This window comes from Pagrus pagrus, assembly GCF_965226575.1.
Source record: "Pagrus pagrus genome assembly, chromosome: 21".
NCBI lineage: Eukaryota > Metazoa > Chordata > Actinopteri > Spariformes > Sparidae > Pagrus > Pagrus pagrus.
The window spans coordinates 21,709,104-21,726,336 of NC_140208.1; the positions used below are offsets into that span (position 1 = coordinate 21,709,104).

Below are 17,233 nucleotides of genomic sequence, written 5' to 3' on the forward strand. Positions count from 1 at the left end.
GGTACACTGATGGTCTGGATTCATTTGTAGAATGCAGAACAGATCTTTTAAAATTCCCACATATCCAAGAGATCTGGTAAAACCATCAATGATCAGGGGAGTAGGAAGATGAGCACACTGGACAGGTTGTAAGCACTTCACAAAGGAGAGAAGGCTGTGAAAACTCACACACATACACACACAACTCTTCCTATCAACACACATCTATGAGGGAATAAGTCGATGGCAGACGTGGAAGAAGTAAACAGATCTTGTTTTTAAGTAAAAGTAGCAATAACACAGTGTAAGAATAGCGTAAAATGAAATATGGGACCACTTTAATACTGCTAGAATCTGGAGTTCATGTCATCCTGGACCCAGAGGATCCACTATAAAACGCCCTGGTGCCAGACACCACAGGACCCCCTCAGAGGTCTGAAGTCCATGTCTTGACAGGTCAGAGATGTTTTGGCTGCACAAGGGGAACCTTCACAATATTAGGCAGGTGGTCATAATGTTATGCCTGATCGGTGTATTTCAACAGGATTAACTGGTCTTGCCTGTTAACAATAAAAAATATATAATAGGAAATTAACAGAAATTACATAGAAAAACCACTTGACTGCATATAACCCACTTTTATTACACTAAATAAAGGCACAAAACAGAAAACATGTTCTGCGTTGTGCTCCACTTATGGATATTAATGGACATAACTATTATTCATTTTAATGCTGTGTGTGACGCTTTGTTCTCTGGAGGGTGGGTGGCTCTTTAATTTGACATGTCTATAATAGTAATTTGACTTTTTATTTCATACTGTGACTTTTTATCTCGTGATTTTGACTTTTTTTTAATATATAATTTTTCTTTCTTTAACTGGTGGAAACATGCTTCCATAGGATGAGGCAGGCAGGCGCCTCCAGAAGCCTCTCTCCCTCTTTCTCTCTCTTGTTTATTATGTATTTATTAACCCCTGTCCTAACCTTCATTATTTTAGACCCTCACAAAGTGAAGATTATGAGTGGAGCTCTGGTAGAAACACCTGCTGCACACACACAAATCCCACAGTTTACATCTGTCAATTCAAATAAACTTTATTGGCATGAATGAAGTTACATTATAGACACATTTAAATGACATATTATTGAATGAGGACATTTTACACAAGAAAACTAAATAAATCAATTTGCTGCACAGAATCTGTCACTCCATCACGCACACGCACGTACACACGCGCGCGCGTCACTGGAGGCCATGGAAACAGAACGTTGACCAGAGCTATAAAAGCTGCAGCCCGGCGGCCATTTCCCTGTTCGCACATTAAACTTTGATAAGTTGACCTACTGCGGATCTGCTGTTGGAAAGTTTCAATCTCTTGAAAACCTGATAGACTGGAAAACTTCTTCTCAGCCAAACCTTTGGATTATACCTGATCACCTGAAAGACTTTTTTTTCTAAAAAACCTTGTGGATTACTTTGCTCTACTACTACTACTACTACTACTACTTCTACTACTACTACTACTGCAGAGCGTGGACCACCTTTAACTGCTGGAGAAGTGGTTTCTGGTGGACCCCCTGTGGGAGGCACCTGCTGTCCAGAGTCTCTGCAGGTAGGACATCTTTAATTATCACACCAAATGTATTTATTCATCTTCTTAAACGTGTAGAAGTGGGTTTCGGTTGACAATGTGCATTATACTCTTGGTAAATTGTTGAATTTACAGATAGGATATTGATAGCATTTTAGCTAGCTTTCCAGGAAAAGTCAGTTTTGGGTGACACTGACGTTTCTCCATGGAAAATGATTTTTAGATGATAAGAATGTGCTGAAAGTCCCGCCACAGGTGAGGAATGTGTTCACGGTTGTGTAGTGATTTTTAAATGCTGTTATTATTGTTGAGGGCATCCATTTTGACATATTTAATGAGGAAAATTGAGGGGAAAAGATGAGGACGGGACTTTTTTTTGAAAAATGCCAAAAAACAACAACTGCGCAACAAAGGTTGTGGCAGATATACAGTATATAAATGGGACTTTGGGCAAATGGTTGTGTTCTAGGCCTACTTACTTTACATGATAGACTGTTATAATGAATGAATCAACTGGTATTGAAATCTGTAACACTGCATCATATTTTATGAGCTAATCACAGGTTTAAGATGTAAAATCTTCTTCTGTAATGTAACAACAACAAAATTGAGGGGGAAAGATGAGGACCGGACTTTTTTTGAAAAATGCCAAAAAACAACAACGTTTTTGTCTCGTGCACTGGAGACGATGGAACGTGAGGAGATGAGCACGTAAACACACCAGGGCCGTCTCTCTGTGTGCAGCTCTGTTTGCTGCTATAATTGTTGAAACTGAACTTAAAGTGTAACCGGATATGTTGTCGGAGAGAGTTCAAGTTCACAGTTGATCATATTTTTTGAAGGACTTTTCACTGTTGTGCTCAATCAGCACTGTTGGAATTGAAAAAGTTGGGAAGAGATGACATTTGGATTAAATTATCCTACAGAGGCTAAACATTCATTATAACACAGTTTCTGATCTGTGAAACCTTTATTCTATTTGTGAAAATGCTTTATTTTCCCAAATAGAAAGAAATAGAAATCTGCCTTTATTGCATAGATTTACAGTTTATTAAATATTCTCTGTAGGATAATCTAATCCAGATTTGACAAGTCTGGGTACAGTGGTTTTTGATCTGGACCTGGTCTAATGAGGTCTGTAGGTAACAAAAACAGTGAAATCTCCCCTTTTGTTGTCACGGCTCGGCTCAAAAGGAAGAAAAAAGCTCCACTTTGTGTTGTTTTAAAGGTCCAGTGTGTTGGATTTAGTGCCATCCAGTGGTGAGGTTGCAGATTATAACCAACTGAAGACCCCTCGTCTCACCCTCTCTTATGATGGCCACTAAAAACATGAAAGTCTCTCTGTAGAGTCAGTGTGTGGTTTGGCTGTTCTGGGCTAATGTAGAAACATGGCGCTGAACATCCACAGGTATTTCATATTTTTAGAGCCAAACATGTTTCTCCAAAATGTTTGGACACGTCCAGAAGATGTTGGAGTGATGTGTCTCCAACACTGCTGTTGTGATTGAGGTCATTTACTTGTAATGTGAGGCGAGATGAAGAATTTCCATTTAGTTTAATTTAGCCGTTTAGTTTCAGCTCAGTTGATACATTTCCCAAATAAATAACATTGACATTAAAATCCAGATCTGAGCCGCTTATAGATCTGATCTCTGTTACTACATCTGTCCAGTAGGCAGAGATATTAGGACTTACATATATTTATTCATTTTCAGTCATTTGTATGTTAGCTTCCGTCTCCCATCTTGATTTAATATACATTGTGGAAAGGCCCCTTTCCAGTTGTAAAGATGAATAAATCCTGGAGATAAGTTTTCTGTTAATTTGACCTTTAAATGCATCAATGAATATCCTAATCAGACTGTTGCAATCAGTTCCCTTTCTGCCTCTGAAGACCCTGGTGTAGTTTAGACATTGTTTTTTGTGTTTATAGGCTTGAATGAGGACATTATCACTGCATTACCCTCCTCAGAGAATTCTGGTTTTATCTGTTTTTCATAGAAATCTCTTATTTGTAGATACCTGTAAAAATCATTAACATTTAGTGGAAATTCCCCTGATTTTGCTCAGAAAACAGAGACGATCAGATGACCACTGAAACGTGGAATATGAAATAAATACATGGTTGTCTTTTTAAAGACTTTTTGTGTCATCTAGTCATTGACGGGGTAGAAACCGTCGGATGATAGCAAAAATAAATATACTCAATATCTGAAACATTGTTATGGTCCTTCGAAGGGAATGAAAGTAACTTCTCCTTTTTCTTGTTTTCACCTGTTTTGTTTCAGTATTCTGAGAGACAAAATGGGCTCCAGTGTATTCAAGGCGTCCATCTCATCTTCCCAGATGAAACCCGTCCAGCTCCCCAGCGGATATGAGGTCCTGGACGTTCTGGGAGAGGGCTGCTTTGGCAAGGTGTTGAAATGTTGGCGAAAGGACATCAAACAGACTGTGGCTGTGAAGATTCCTAAATTCTTCGACAGGGACTTCATCAATGAGGTGGGAGGTGTTGGTTTTGGTGTTCCCGGTTGTAAAAGATATTGTATAGTCAGAGGTGCAGTAAGCGCCTGGTGCAAACAAGCAGCTCCTTTTACTTTAAGCTACTTTAAGCTAATAACAAACGTCACTATGTAAAAATATAGTGATTCTCTGTACACTAAGTTCTTCACACGTTAACACATTAACTGACTGTAAAAAACTAATCATGTCAAACTTGCCGTGTGTCTCTAGGTGTCCATGCTGAGACGGTTCAAGCGTCTCAAACTCGAACAACATAACATTGTGGAGTTCATCGATTGCTTTCAAATCAAGCATGGAAAGGCAATCGTGTTTGAGGTGCTGGATATCAGCCTAGGCAACTACCTTGCAAAGACAGGTTTTGCGCCTATGCCTCTGATTGACATCAGAACCATCATCCAGCAGGTATGAACTCAGCACTATCAGATGGAAAGCAAAGCACTGAGCACTCTGTCACTTTTAGGCTTTGGTACATTCTTACCAACCTTGTACTTTCAGATGGCTAAAGCATTAGACGCGCTGAAGGGGATCGGGGTGATCCACGGTGACGTGCATCTCCACAACATAATGATGGTGAATCACCAAAGACGACCCTTCAGAATCAAGCTGATTCTTAAGCTGGGAATCAAAAGGAAATTTAAAGAAAATAGGGAATGAGAAATCATCTCCTCGTGCCAAAACCTAACCAGCCGATGAGAGCTGGCCATTCAGATATGGCGATTCATGACGTTGCCCTCCTGAGAACAATATTCTGCTTCCTCTTGCATATTTTGATGTGATGCTGTGTTTCATCTCCAGCTGCAGTGCATTATTGATATCCTGGGTCAGCCAGCGGACCGCCTTCTCAATGCTGGTATAAAGACAAAGAACCTCTTTAAGAGGACTGATTCCAACAACTGGGAGCTCAAGGTACCACAGTGAACCCTCTCTGACCTTTGATCTTTTATCAGAATATTTTCTTGTTTACGTTTCTCAGCAGTCATTCATTCAGACTGATTTTGAGGAACACTGATACAAACACTTTGAACCTTCTTTCAGACATCTTTGGAGTTTTTCAGATGTCACCTCAGCAGTGTTAACGAGGACCACAAGCTCCAGTCTCTGGACAATCTCAAAGAAGTAAGTGTGAAGTAACTTTCATTGTCACTGTGATCGATTGTCTTTTCATGATGGTGGATTTGACCAGTTGTTTCCTCAACTAGATGCGTCTTGAGGAAAATAATGAAACTGAGGCCGCAGAGCGAGAGCAGTGCATCGAGCTCCTGAAGGCCATGCTGAAGGTGGATGCGGATGAGAGGATCACTCCCTGTGAAGTCCTCACTCATCCATTTATTAAAGACTACCATTACCCAAAGTAAGTGTGTGTGTGAGATGTGAGTCCTGTAGGTGGTGCTTTGTTAGTTAGTGATAATTTATCATTTGATCAGTGTCCTGTCGTGTTTCTGGGACATCAGTGTAACAGTGAGTGTGTCTTTTTGTAGCAATGGGGCTTTGGCAGCATTCCGTCCACGCAAGACAGAGCAATTCAAGCAGAACCTTGAGAAGATTCTGAGACCAAAGAAGTCAGTCCTGAGTCCTAAAAGACGCCCCACTCTTACTACGACGTGGCCATCTTCCACTCTTACTTGGGTTCAGCCTGCAGCAGCCAAACTCACACAAACTGCTGCCACTCCTCTGAAGGAAGGTCAGGGGAGCGAAGTCAGGTGAGATGTCTTTCTCTGGTCACAACACCCATTTCTCAGATGAGAAAAAAGTTCAGATCGCCAGAAATAATAGCAGAGACATGATTCTTGAAGATGTCATGACAATAACAGGATCATTCTGTGTGTGTGTGTTTTCATGTTCAGTGGCAGCACTTACATTTTCAACACCTCGGGAACTTCAGCATTCACTTCCCCGAGTGATGACTTTGACTATGAGCCTGCTGCCCCTCCTCTGACAGATGATGACATCATCAACGTCCGACCAGACAACTGCACGCCATCTCCCACATTTCTGCCATCAGGTGTGATCCTGGTTCGGCCTGCAACTGCTGAGAACACGCTGATGCAGGAAGGTCAGGGGAGCGAAGTCAGGTGAGATGTCTTCCTCTGGTCACAACACCCATTTCTCAGATGAGAAAAAAGTTCAGATCGCCAGAAATAATAGCAGAGACATGATTCTTGAAGATGTCACGACAATAACAGGATCATTCTGTGTGTGTGTGTTTTCATGTTCAGTGGCAGCACTTACATTTTCAACATCTCGGGAAGTACAGAATTCACTTCCTCGAGTGAGGACGTTGACTGTGAGCCTGCTGCCCCTCCTCTGACGGATGATGACATCATTAACGTCCGACCAGACGACTGCACGCCATCTCCCACATTTCTGCCATCAGGTGTGATCCTGGTTCGGCCTGCGCTGATGCAGGAAGGTCAGGGGAGCGATGTCAGGTGAGATGTCTTCCTCTGGTCACAACACCCATTTCTCAGATGAGAAAAAAGTTCAGATCGCCAGAAATAATAGCAGAGACATGATTCTTGAAGATGTCACGACAATAACAGGATCATTCTGTGTGTGTATGTGTTTTCATGTTCAATGGCAGCACTTACATTGTCAGTGTAACAGTGAGTGTGTCTTTTTGTAGCAATGGGGCTTTGGCAGCATTCCGTCCACGCAAGACAGAGCAATCCAAGCAGAACCTTGAGAAGATTCTGAGACCAAAGAAGTCAGTCCTGAGTCCTAAAAGACGCCCCACTCTTACTACGACGTGGCCATCTTCCACTCTTACTTGGGTTCAGCCTGCAGCAGCCAAACTCACACAAACTGCTGCCACTCCTCTGAAGGAAGGTCAGGGGAGCGAAGTCAGGTGAGATGTCTTCCTCTGGTCACAACACCCATTTCTCAGATGAGAAAAAAGTTCAGATCGCCAGAAATAATAGCAGAGACATGATTCTTGAAGATGTCATGACAATAACAGGATCCTTCTGTGTGTGTGTGTTTTCATGTTCAGTGGCAGGACTTTTATTTTCAACATCTCGGGAAGTACAGAATTCACTTCCTCGAGTGAGGACGTTGACTGTGAGCCTGCTGCCCCTCCTCTGACGGATGATGACATCATTAACATCCAACCAGACGACTGCACGCCATCTCCCACATTTCTGCCATCAGGTGTGATCCTGGTTCGGCCTGCGACTGCTGAGAACACGCTGATGCAGGAAGGTCAGGAGAGTGCAGTCAGGTGAGATGATGAAAAATTGTATCAGAACCTGTATCAGAACCACACGATAGCCAGATCAAGATCTTTACTACAGGATATTTTGGTGTGCAGGAGCCTCAGTAACAACAAAAATGAAAAGTCCTTGTTGCAGCTTTAAGATGTGATGACAATAACAGAAATAAAACTCTCACTTTTTCTGGTGTTTTCAGTTTTCAGTCTGGCCTGAAGGAGACGTCAGGGTCCTCAGTGACCAACACTGAAAGGAGCATGAAGTCCGCAATATGTCAGGACTCAGGCTCATGTGGTAAGTAACAGCCACCTCCAGTTGTGTCTGAAGTGCTGTGCATTTTGGAGTACGGCTGACGTCTTTAATGTCCTTTGACTTTCAGAAAACACAGGGGCAAAGAGGAAGCGTCAGAAGAAGAATCGCTTCAGACGTGTCTTCTCCTGGATGAGGAAGACCTTTGGTTCATGTTGTTCCTGTGCTGAGGAGGATTAGGGATGTTTGGAGGCCATGCTGAATATGGATGAGGATGAGATGTGAGTCCTGTAGGTGGTGCTTAGTTAGTTAGTGAAGATTTATCATTTCAGTGTCCTGTCGCGTATGTTAAGTAGTTGAATCTGTAACAAATGATCACTTTTTCCTTAACCAGTCATATATTTTGTCCATATCTGCTGTCATATAAATGCAGTGAAGTACAATATATCTCTAAGTGAATATGATATATGTTAGTCCTGGTACAAGTGTCTCTAAAGCAGCTTCTTTACCATGTGTGTGACCAGAAACCAGCAGATGATCCTTTGAAGGCTGCACACCTGAACAATTTGCCCCGTGGACTCCGTGGATGTCACCTTTCTCCGCTGATCAGCTGTCAGCCCTGCTGAACAGCGGTTGGCCTAGCAACGCTAACTTTCAAACTGGCGTACTCAATACTCTGTGGGCTATCCAACATTACTCTGCTGGTCCTCCCTCCACCACAACCTCAGGATTATTCACCGCCTGGCTCCTGTATCGCCCTCCTCTGCTACTGTGGCTGCACACCTGAACAATTGGCTCCGCAGACTCACCTTTCTCCGCCGATCACCTGTAAGGCCCACTGATCAGCTGTTAGCCTAGCTACGCTAACTTTCAAACTGACGTGCTCAATACTCTCTGGGCTATCCGACACATCCAACTCCACTGGTCCTCCCTCCACCACAACCTCAGGATTATTCACCGCCTGGCTCCTGTATCCCCCTCCTCTGCTACTGTGGTCAGACTTCCAACAGACAAACAGACTTCTCTGGAGAACTTCAAATAAGACTCAGAAACCTCTTCTCTTCAATAAGGCCTATCAGCTCTTGGTCCAGCCCCAACAATCAACTTTTCTAGTTCTTTATCTTGTATGTATTTTTGTTTATCCATCTATTCTTTGTTTTGTATGTTTCACTTTGTTAAGCATCCTTGGGTACCCTGAAAGGCACTATATAAATTAAATGTATTATTATTATTATTATTACTCTCCAGGACGCCTTTATTGACCTACTGGACAACCAACCCATCCCTCCAACCCATCCCTTCACCTCCTCCTCCCGGCCCTGCTGTGCTGGAACTGAACACCCAGCCTGAACCTGTGCCTGCACACAGTCCAGTCAGACTACGTGGTGGAGGTCTGCAAGACGCTTACATCCAGGCACAGGTGAGATACTAAGTATAGGTTAGGCAGAGATGTCATGAGAATTAGATCAATGTCTGTATTGATACAGATATTTGCCAATGGTCAGTGCTTTGTGGCAAAAGAAGGCAGGAAAAATGTTCATTTTAATGTAAGATGACTTTGTTTTCCTGAATGTAATGTCTGTATTCTTCTGTGTCTTCATGTATGGAGGAAGGGTGTCATGGGTTTGATAAATCTCTCTCTCTCTCTCTGTCTCCACAGTTCCTGCTGTATCAGCGGCCCGTGTACGGCGTCCTGATACCCGCAGCAGCAGCCGTCAGTCACCCTGCTGCTCCTCCACACACAGTAAGACCCTGGTTCACCACACACACTCTGAACATCTCCACTGTTTGGTTGAAGCAGAGGTTTTGTGCTGTAGGAGAAGGATATCAGTGCAGGAACAGTTGCAGCTTTACAGGACAAACACAAGTAACATCTGACTTTGTCCTGTTGTTCCAGTTCAAAGGTCTCTTAGAAAAATGGCACATTTTAGAATTATTTAAAGGAAAGTGAAGCTGTGTGCTCTTGAAACTCAGTTGTATATTTTGTGAGGGTTTCTGGTGTCAGGCTGAGGCCAAGTACATCTTAACATTAAAGGACTCTGCAGGTTAGTAACATCAGTAAAACAGTAAAATTAGCCATCATTTCTTAGACAGTCTATCATCCCAACAAATCATTTGCTACATGATAAATATAAAACCTACAGTTCACAGGTGGATGTTGTTTCCTTTTTTATAGCTAGTCAGAGGTGAAGCACAGTTTTAATCAAGTTAGGACTCATTCAATGCTGCATTACGGAGGACTGGATCCGCCAAATCAAAATATATTAAAGGAATAGTTCACTCTAAAACAAAATTCAGTCATTATCAACTCAACCACATGCTGATGAGATCTCTGGTGTAGTTTCTTATTCCTCAAAGTGCAGCTGGAGATCCGGGGTACCCTCCGGCAGCCATAATCCATATAACGAGCATAAGTGGTGACCGAGAGGAAAAGGTCCATAAAACTACACAAAAACTTTGTAATATTCCTCCATACTGCTCCTCTGCTGCAATCCAAGTGTCCTGAAGTGGCGACATCCAGAGTTTACTCGAAACAACATCATTTAGTACATTTATAGCCTAAACAGTAAAGAATCACTATGCTACATCTGCCTGGAGGCACGCTCCGCCTTCACGCGAGTCTCCCTCACAGCCGATTGCACTACGGAAGCCGCGCCGGACAACATGAACGAGACTCGCGATAGATACACACTGGTATACTTCCTGCTTTGAGCGACCGTGCGACACACAAACACAAGAGGGATCTGCTGCACTAGTGATTTGACACTTTGACACTCACAGCAGGATGTAAATACCAGTGTGTATCTATCCCGAGTCTCGTTCATCTTGTCCGGTGAGCAGTATGGAGGAATATTACAAAGTTTTTGTGTAGTTTTATGGGCCTTTTCCTCTCGGCCGCCGCTTATGCTCGTTAAATGGATTATTCTTGCCGGAGGGTAGCCCTGCAGGTCTCCAGCTGCACTTTGAGGAATAAGAAACTACACCGGAGATCTCATCAGGGTGAGTCGATAATGACTGAATTTTGTTTTAGAGTGGACTATTCCTTTAACAAATGAATGGAGGCATTAATCAATTAATAAAATAAAAACAAAAATTGATAATTGTGTAATGTGCTTCTGTATTTCATTATGTATTTATTCCATTATGGGGGAAAACTGGTGAAGGAAATGTAGAAGAAAATATACTGAAATAATTAAGTTAGTGGATTTAACTGGGGGGCAGACGCAAAGGGAAAATAATACAGAAATAAATGCATTAAAAATGGCTAAATAAATGATAACATTTTAAAATAAATATATAAACCTGAAATGAGATGGGAAAGCAAATGAAAAAGACATTTTGGCACTTTGAGTCCTCCACAGTCCTTCAGCAGAAACATGCAGACATGTAATGGCTGAATGCTGTAGACTATCCTGATGTGTTTTAATCCCACAGATGTGACAGCAGCTCATTGAAAGACTTGACTTGGGAAATCCTGACACCTGGTGGACACATGGCGCCATCGCAGCTCATCTAAGCACCTGTTCTGTGTGTGTTTGTGTCTACAGTATCACAAGGTACCAGTAGTGAGGCTCCCTGGAGGCTTCCACCACAACCTGCAGTGTGCAGGAATGATGTAAGTAACACACGAATGCAAACAAACACACCAGTACACACAGCTATAGAGCTTCAGTTTGCACCATCACACACACACAAACACGGACACGCACACACACACACACACACACACACTATTTCTACTGTCTGATCATGTGTGCATCTGACTTGTTACCTGTGTAGGAATGGAAAGCTGTTGTTCGCTCTTCCAGCTGTAGTTTTCCCTCCTCCTGCTGTCCCTGCTGCTCCTCAGCCGAGCACCTCCAACTCAAAGTAAGTTTGCTGTGGACACTTTTGATCAACATGTACTTTTCTCCTTATTGTGACTTTCTCATGATCAGTCTTTTTAAACTGAATTCCATCAGCTGTTGTTTTATTTCAGGTGACTGTTAATTATCTGTACATTTCTGATAATCAGTGTCTTTACATGGGTTAGGCCCCTTGTTGAGGAGGATGTTAAGAGGAGCTGCTGCAGCTGTCAATAAAGTCCTGGGACGGAGAGTAAGTGTGACAGTCAGTGTTAGAAACTTGATCAATGCTTGAAAAAAAAATGTTTTCTACAGTCTAAATCATTATCGCTTTACAGTGAATGACACCATTAATGATCAACTGTGTGCATATTTGTGTCTGTTGTCAGTGTGTATAGTGTGTGTGTGTGCTAACGAACAGTGTGTTGTCCCTCTGTCCACAGTGGAAGTCACTGTCAGCGGAGGAGCAGGCCATTTACTACCAACAGGCCGACAGAGAAAAAGAGCTCCACGCCCAGAGACACCTGGCTGGTCTGTCAGCCAAAACTGTGGAAGTACACACTGCTCACACACAACTCATACATGTTTGCATCACCACATACATCACTAGACAAGAGTCACTGCTAACCGTTTTCATTGGCTGATGTCAGATGTAAAGTGTAAAGACGTGTTTGTTTTTGTGTCGGGCAAAAAGAGGAAGAGGGGGAGCAGAAAAGCTCCTGAACGTGAGGACTGCCATGGACATGTGATGAAAACTAGACGAAATGTAATTGTTAAGCTACATTGATTTTACAAACAAGAAAATGAAGATTTTAAGGTATTTAGTACAAATAGTTCAACATTTTGGAGACCTTATTTTGCTCTGAGAACAGCTTGTTTATTAAGTTATGGAAAAAAAATATATTTCTGAGTTTGTGTTATTACCTCATTAATTTCTACTACGTAGTGGCCCTGATCTGTGTTTTTGTTTGTTGGTGTTGCAGCGTTTTAGATGCTGTGTGTCACCAGTGGCATCCACCTCACGGGCAGCTGTGATGGAGGCCTCGACCTCGCAGAGAGCTGTGGAGGAACCACGCCCCCGCAGACAGTCCCAGTCCTGTCACAGCACACTTCAGTAGACAGCCGTGGTGAGGCCACCGTACACACAGACTCCAGTGACCGTGCATGTGAGTGACATGTATCACCTGCCACAGGAGAACAATGTAAGCCCCGCCTTCTTGCAGCAGTCACATCTCTGTCCTCCTCAAACAGAGTCCAACCAATCAGAGGATGTGGAGCATCACCCAGTGATGGAGCAGCTTGATCCTCCACCAAGTCCATCCAGTGCAGAGCATCAGCGGCCCTCCTCTCCTCACTGTGGACTTCTGGGATGTCGTGCAGATGGATCGATGGATGTGTAGATAGATGTACAGATAGATGTTTAGATAAATGTCTAGTTGTATGTATAGATTTATGTATAGGAAGATGTATAGATGTATGTATAGATAGATAAGATGTATGTTTAGATGTATGTATAGATAAATAAGATGTATGTTTAGATGTATGTATAGATGTATGTATAGATGGATAAGATGTATGTATAGATTGTTTTACAGATGTATGTATAGATGTATGTATAGATGGATAAGATGTATGTATAGATTGTTTTACAGATGTATGTTTAGATGTATGTATAGATGGATAAGATGTATGTATAGATAGATAAGATGTATGTATAGATTGTTTTACAGATGTATGTAAAGATGTATGTATAGATTGTTTTACAGATGTATGTAAAGATGTATGTATAGATGGATAAGATGTATGTATAGATTGTTTTACAGATGTATGTATAGATGTATGTATAGATTGTTTTACAGATGTATGTATAGATGTATGTATAGATTGTTTTACAGATGTATGTATAGATGTATGTATAGATGGATAAGATGTATGTATAGATAGATAAGATGTATGTATAGATTGTTTTACAGATGTATGTATAGATGTATGTATAGATTGTTTTACAGATGTATGTACAGATGTGTGTATAGATTGTTTTACAGATGTATGTATAGATGTATGTATAGATTGATAAGATAGTTGCCATCATTTTAAGTAAATCATTTTAAACTATATTTAATCAGGTCAATATGATTCATTGTCTGCAATTACATGGTAAATACACAAATAACTGTGTTGCATCACACTAGCTTATTTTTTATTTTTTCAAAATGATTGTGTTTTTTCCCAGTGGAGTTTTACTTAATGGTACTACAGAATACATAAAGCTGTGTTTAACATGAGACAGAGACAAGAGCCAAAGCTCAGTACACATTAAGTATCAGAAACGACAGCAGGCATTTAAGCCAATAACTGCAGAGGTTCATCAGTGGGAAAGTGTTTCATATACAAGGTAAACAAACCAAACAACAACACAAACAAATACTGTCAGGGTGCTACTTCTAGCTAATATGAAAAGGGTGAATTTGATGAAAAAAGTGACTTAATCCACAGTGATACTGCTTCTATAGCCTTATAATATTTAATAAAACCAAATGTAAGCAGACTAAAGTTATTATTAGTTTATGACCAGTGTCTTTAGATTCAAGTATATGTTAGAGTAACTATTCAGTTTTAAAGAGTTTTAAAGTAAACCAGCTCTGCTTTGCAGCACAACACAAGATTCATGACCTACAAACTGCTGTGCCACAAGAGCAGGTCTGATTTAGTTCTTCATACTGCATATTATATGACTGAATTATATGATGCAGTGCATTTTGACATGTATTCATCATAATTGCATGTTATGTATAAAATGTAGCTTTTTCAGGTGCTGCACAGGCTCGTTTGCAAGTTGTTTTTGTTTTATTTCATTTCAATGGAGACAAATACTGTATGCTAATCCTGTTTAGCTATTAAGTATCACTAATTTAATAATTTAAGGTTATCTTTATGCATAGAATATTAATCATTTTGTAATCCAGACATTATTTATCCAGCTAACAATAATTTATGTTTCCCTCTTCTCTTCATCACCTGAGCTGCAGCTGTTCACTGTGGATAGCAGTATGCTAATCCTGTTTAGCTATATAGTAATCACTAATTTTATACTTCAAGGTTATCTTTCTGCAAATAATATTAATTATTTTGTAATCCAGAGATTATTCATCCAACTATTCTTATACTTTATATTCTATATTCTACACCCTGAGCTGCTGCCCATCACTGTGGACAGAGCAACACAGGACCGGCTGGAGAGCCATGGTCATCTGTGTTTCAGTTAACTAATACCCCTTTTCTACTGGTCAGAAATCCCACTTAAACCTGCTAAGATCGGGATTTTTTGTGCAATGGGAATGTGTAAACTCTGCATATGCACCCGGATCAATTGATCCTGCAGTAGACATGGGTTTTTATCACGCTCAGCTCTGATCTAAACTAAGACCCGGGTGAAGACGTTAAATTGCACGACGTGAAGTGATGATGCGTTATCAACATCCGGTGGTGGCGCGTGAATAAGGAAGGAATTTGGGATGCAGTCTATTCAAGGACATTTATTACTGGACACAGAGCCCTGGTCATTCTTAGGAAAGCTGCTCAGTGGTGTTTTAAAGCCAAAAAAGTTTGACTTCCCGGCTGTGAAAATACCTGGATCGCAGACCAAGGTGGCTAACTTCCGGTTTAGCCCCTGGCTAACTTGATGATGGATAAAATTATTTAATCTAGACTTTCCAAATGTAATCTGGCCGAATGGCTCAAATGATGACAGTGAAACGAGTCATTTTGCAGGGGCTGTGACACTCAAAAGAATTGATCCACCTTTATACAGACGCTTCTTTCACAATGAGTCTATCACATCATGAAGACTCTGGAGAGACTCGTCTTGGAGCAGCTCGGGCCCTTGGTCAAACCACTCTTGGACCCCCTACAGTTCGCCTATCAGCCCAAACTTGGAGTTGAGGATGCCATCATCTACCTGCTCAACCATGTCTACGCCCACCTGGACAAACCAGCGAGCACTGTGAGAGTCATGTGTTTTGACTTCTCCAGTGCATTCAACACCATCCGTCCAGCTCTACTGGGTGAGAAGCTGACAGCCATGCAGGTGGATTCCCCCCTTGTGACCTGGATTGTTGACTATCTGACAGGCAGACCACAGTATGTGCGCTTACAACACTGTGTCAGACAGAGTGGTCAGCAACACCGGGGCCCCACAGGAGACTGTCCTCTCTCCCTTCCTCTTCACCCTCTACACCACGGACTTCAATTACTGCACAGAGACCTGTCGTCTCCAGAAGTTCTCAGATGACCCAGCAATAGTTGGATGTATCAGTGAAGGTCCTGAGGAGGAGTACAGGACTGTTGTGGACAACTTTGTCACATGGTGTGAGTGGAACCATCTACAGCTCAATGTGACAAAGACCAAGGAACTGGTTCTGGACCTGAGCAAGACCAAGGTGCCGTTGACCCCTGTTTCCATCCAGGGGGTCAGTGGACATTGTGGAGGATTATAAGTATCTGGGGGTCCACATTGATAATAAACTGGACTGGGTTAAGAACACTAATGCCCTCTACAGGAAGGGACATCATCTCTATTTTCTGAGAAGGCTGAGGTCCTTAAACATCTGCCAGATTATGCTCAGGAGGTTTTATGAGTCTGACTGAACAGACTGATCTGCAAGGCCAGTGGCATTTTGGGGGGTGGGGCTGAACTCTCTGACGGTGGTGTCAGAGAGGAGGATGCTGTCCAAATTGCGTGGCATCTTGGACAATGGCTCCCATCCACTCCAGTATTCTGATACTAGTGGACTCTTACCTATTTTTATTCAAGTAGAGGAGAATACTTTTTACACTTTCTCTGCTGTCAGTGTTGTCTGTCGTGTGTCTGTTAATGTGTCTGATTTTGTTCTGATTTGTGTTTTGTCTTTCTGTTACAGTGAGTTGTTCAGTCTGGTAGTGTTACTTGTCTGTCCTCACTGTCTTTTACATGGGCACCTTAATTCAATACACTGTATTAAACCATTGTCTTTATTGAGTTGTCCATAGTTTACCATGGCTTTAGTCACCATAAACAATAACTTTAATATTAAAAACAAGGACGTAAATATTAAAAAGCTAAATCATTAAAAGGACAACATTATAAAAGCCAACAGATTTCCACCATAAAGTCACAAACAACACAATGTGGCCCCACCTATATAACAGTAACAGCCAATAGGAGGAAATCACATGACCCAGATAATGACAAACCAGGTGAAACACATAGATATACTGAGGGGCGATACAGATTTTTTTTTCCCCCAGATGTCAAATCTATAGTGTCACTTAGACCAAGATACTGTGTCTATGAATCCAAAAAGCCTCCTTTCGGTTGAGTTTAAGTGTCCTGTCCCCTCCCCTGACCTGATGTGCTCAGTGCCCTGCAGATGCAATAAAGAATCATTCTTCGACCCTTGAGCGTCTTTTTGTATGGCCTAAGTAACAGCAGCCCTCCACACATGGACCAGACAGACCCTGTGCTGGGACATGGCTTAAAGAAATAACAGGGCTTCAACAAACACTTCATACATTTCTGATCTGCTGCTACGTTATGACCCATCCAGACCCCTGAGGTCGTCAGGTACAGGTCTGCTTCCAGTCCCTAGAGTCAAAACTAAACATGGAGAAGCAGTGTTCATTAATTATGCGCCACATATCTGGAACAAACTCCCAGAAACCTGCAGGTCTGCTCCAACTGTCACCTCTTTTAAATCAAGGCTGAAGACCTTTCTGTTTCACAGCCTTTCACTGAAGCGGTTTGAAGGCTTTGAACTGCACTGTGACTTTTATTTTCTGGTCTTGTCTCTTTTAAACCTGTT

The 17,233-nt window shown here is 41.8% G+C and overlaps 2 protein-coding genes across 12 annotated transcripts in view; both read left to right on the plus strand.

Moving 5' to 3' along the window:
* The window catches only part of LOC311250402 (uncharacterized protein), a 54,953-nt gene extending 41,443 nt beyond the window's left edge, over positions 1 to 13,510 (plus strand). For 4 of the 11 annotated variants that reach the window (XM_084342063.1, XM_084342051.1, XM_084342066.1 and 1 more), the window contains 14 exons: positions 5,938 to 6,165; positions 6,310 to 6,522; positions 6,717 to 6,938; positions 7,083 to 7,310; positions 7,499 to 7,593; positions 7,679 to 7,829; positions 8,073 to 8,672; positions 8,797 to 8,968; positions 9,209 to 9,292; positions 11,097 to 11,164; positions 11,329 to 11,418; positions 11,582 to 11,646; positions 11,837 to 12,559; positions 12,645 to 13,510. In XM_084342063.1, the coding sequence (XP_084198189.1) occupies positions 5,938 to 6,165; positions 6,310 to 6,522; positions 6,717 to 6,938; positions 7,083 to 7,310; positions 7,499 to 7,593; positions 7,679 to 7,788 (1,096 nt within the window). In that variant the 3' untranslated portion in view covers positions 7,789 to 7,829; positions 8,073 to 8,672; positions 8,797 to 8,968; ... (4 more) ...; positions 11,837 to 12,559; positions 12,645 to 13,510. The other 7 variants (XM_084342062.1, XM_084342061.1, XM_084342064.1 and 4 more) reach the window with 7 other exon arrangements.
* LOC311250149 (homeodomain-interacting protein kinase 1-like) lies at positions 1,271 to 4,747 on the plus strand (the record flags this gene model as incomplete). Its single annotated transcript, XM_084341725.1, has 4 exons — positions 1,271 to 1,594; positions 3,862 to 4,072; positions 4,304 to 4,495; positions 4,589 to 4,747. The coding sequence occupies exons 2-4, from the start codon at positions 3,878 to 3,880 to the stop codon at positions 4,745 to 4,747; spliced, it is 546 nt and encodes a 181-aa protein (XP_084197851.1). The 5' UTR covers positions 1,271 to 1,594; positions 3,862 to 3,877.
* Positions 13,511 to 17,233: the final 3,723 nt, after the last annotated feature.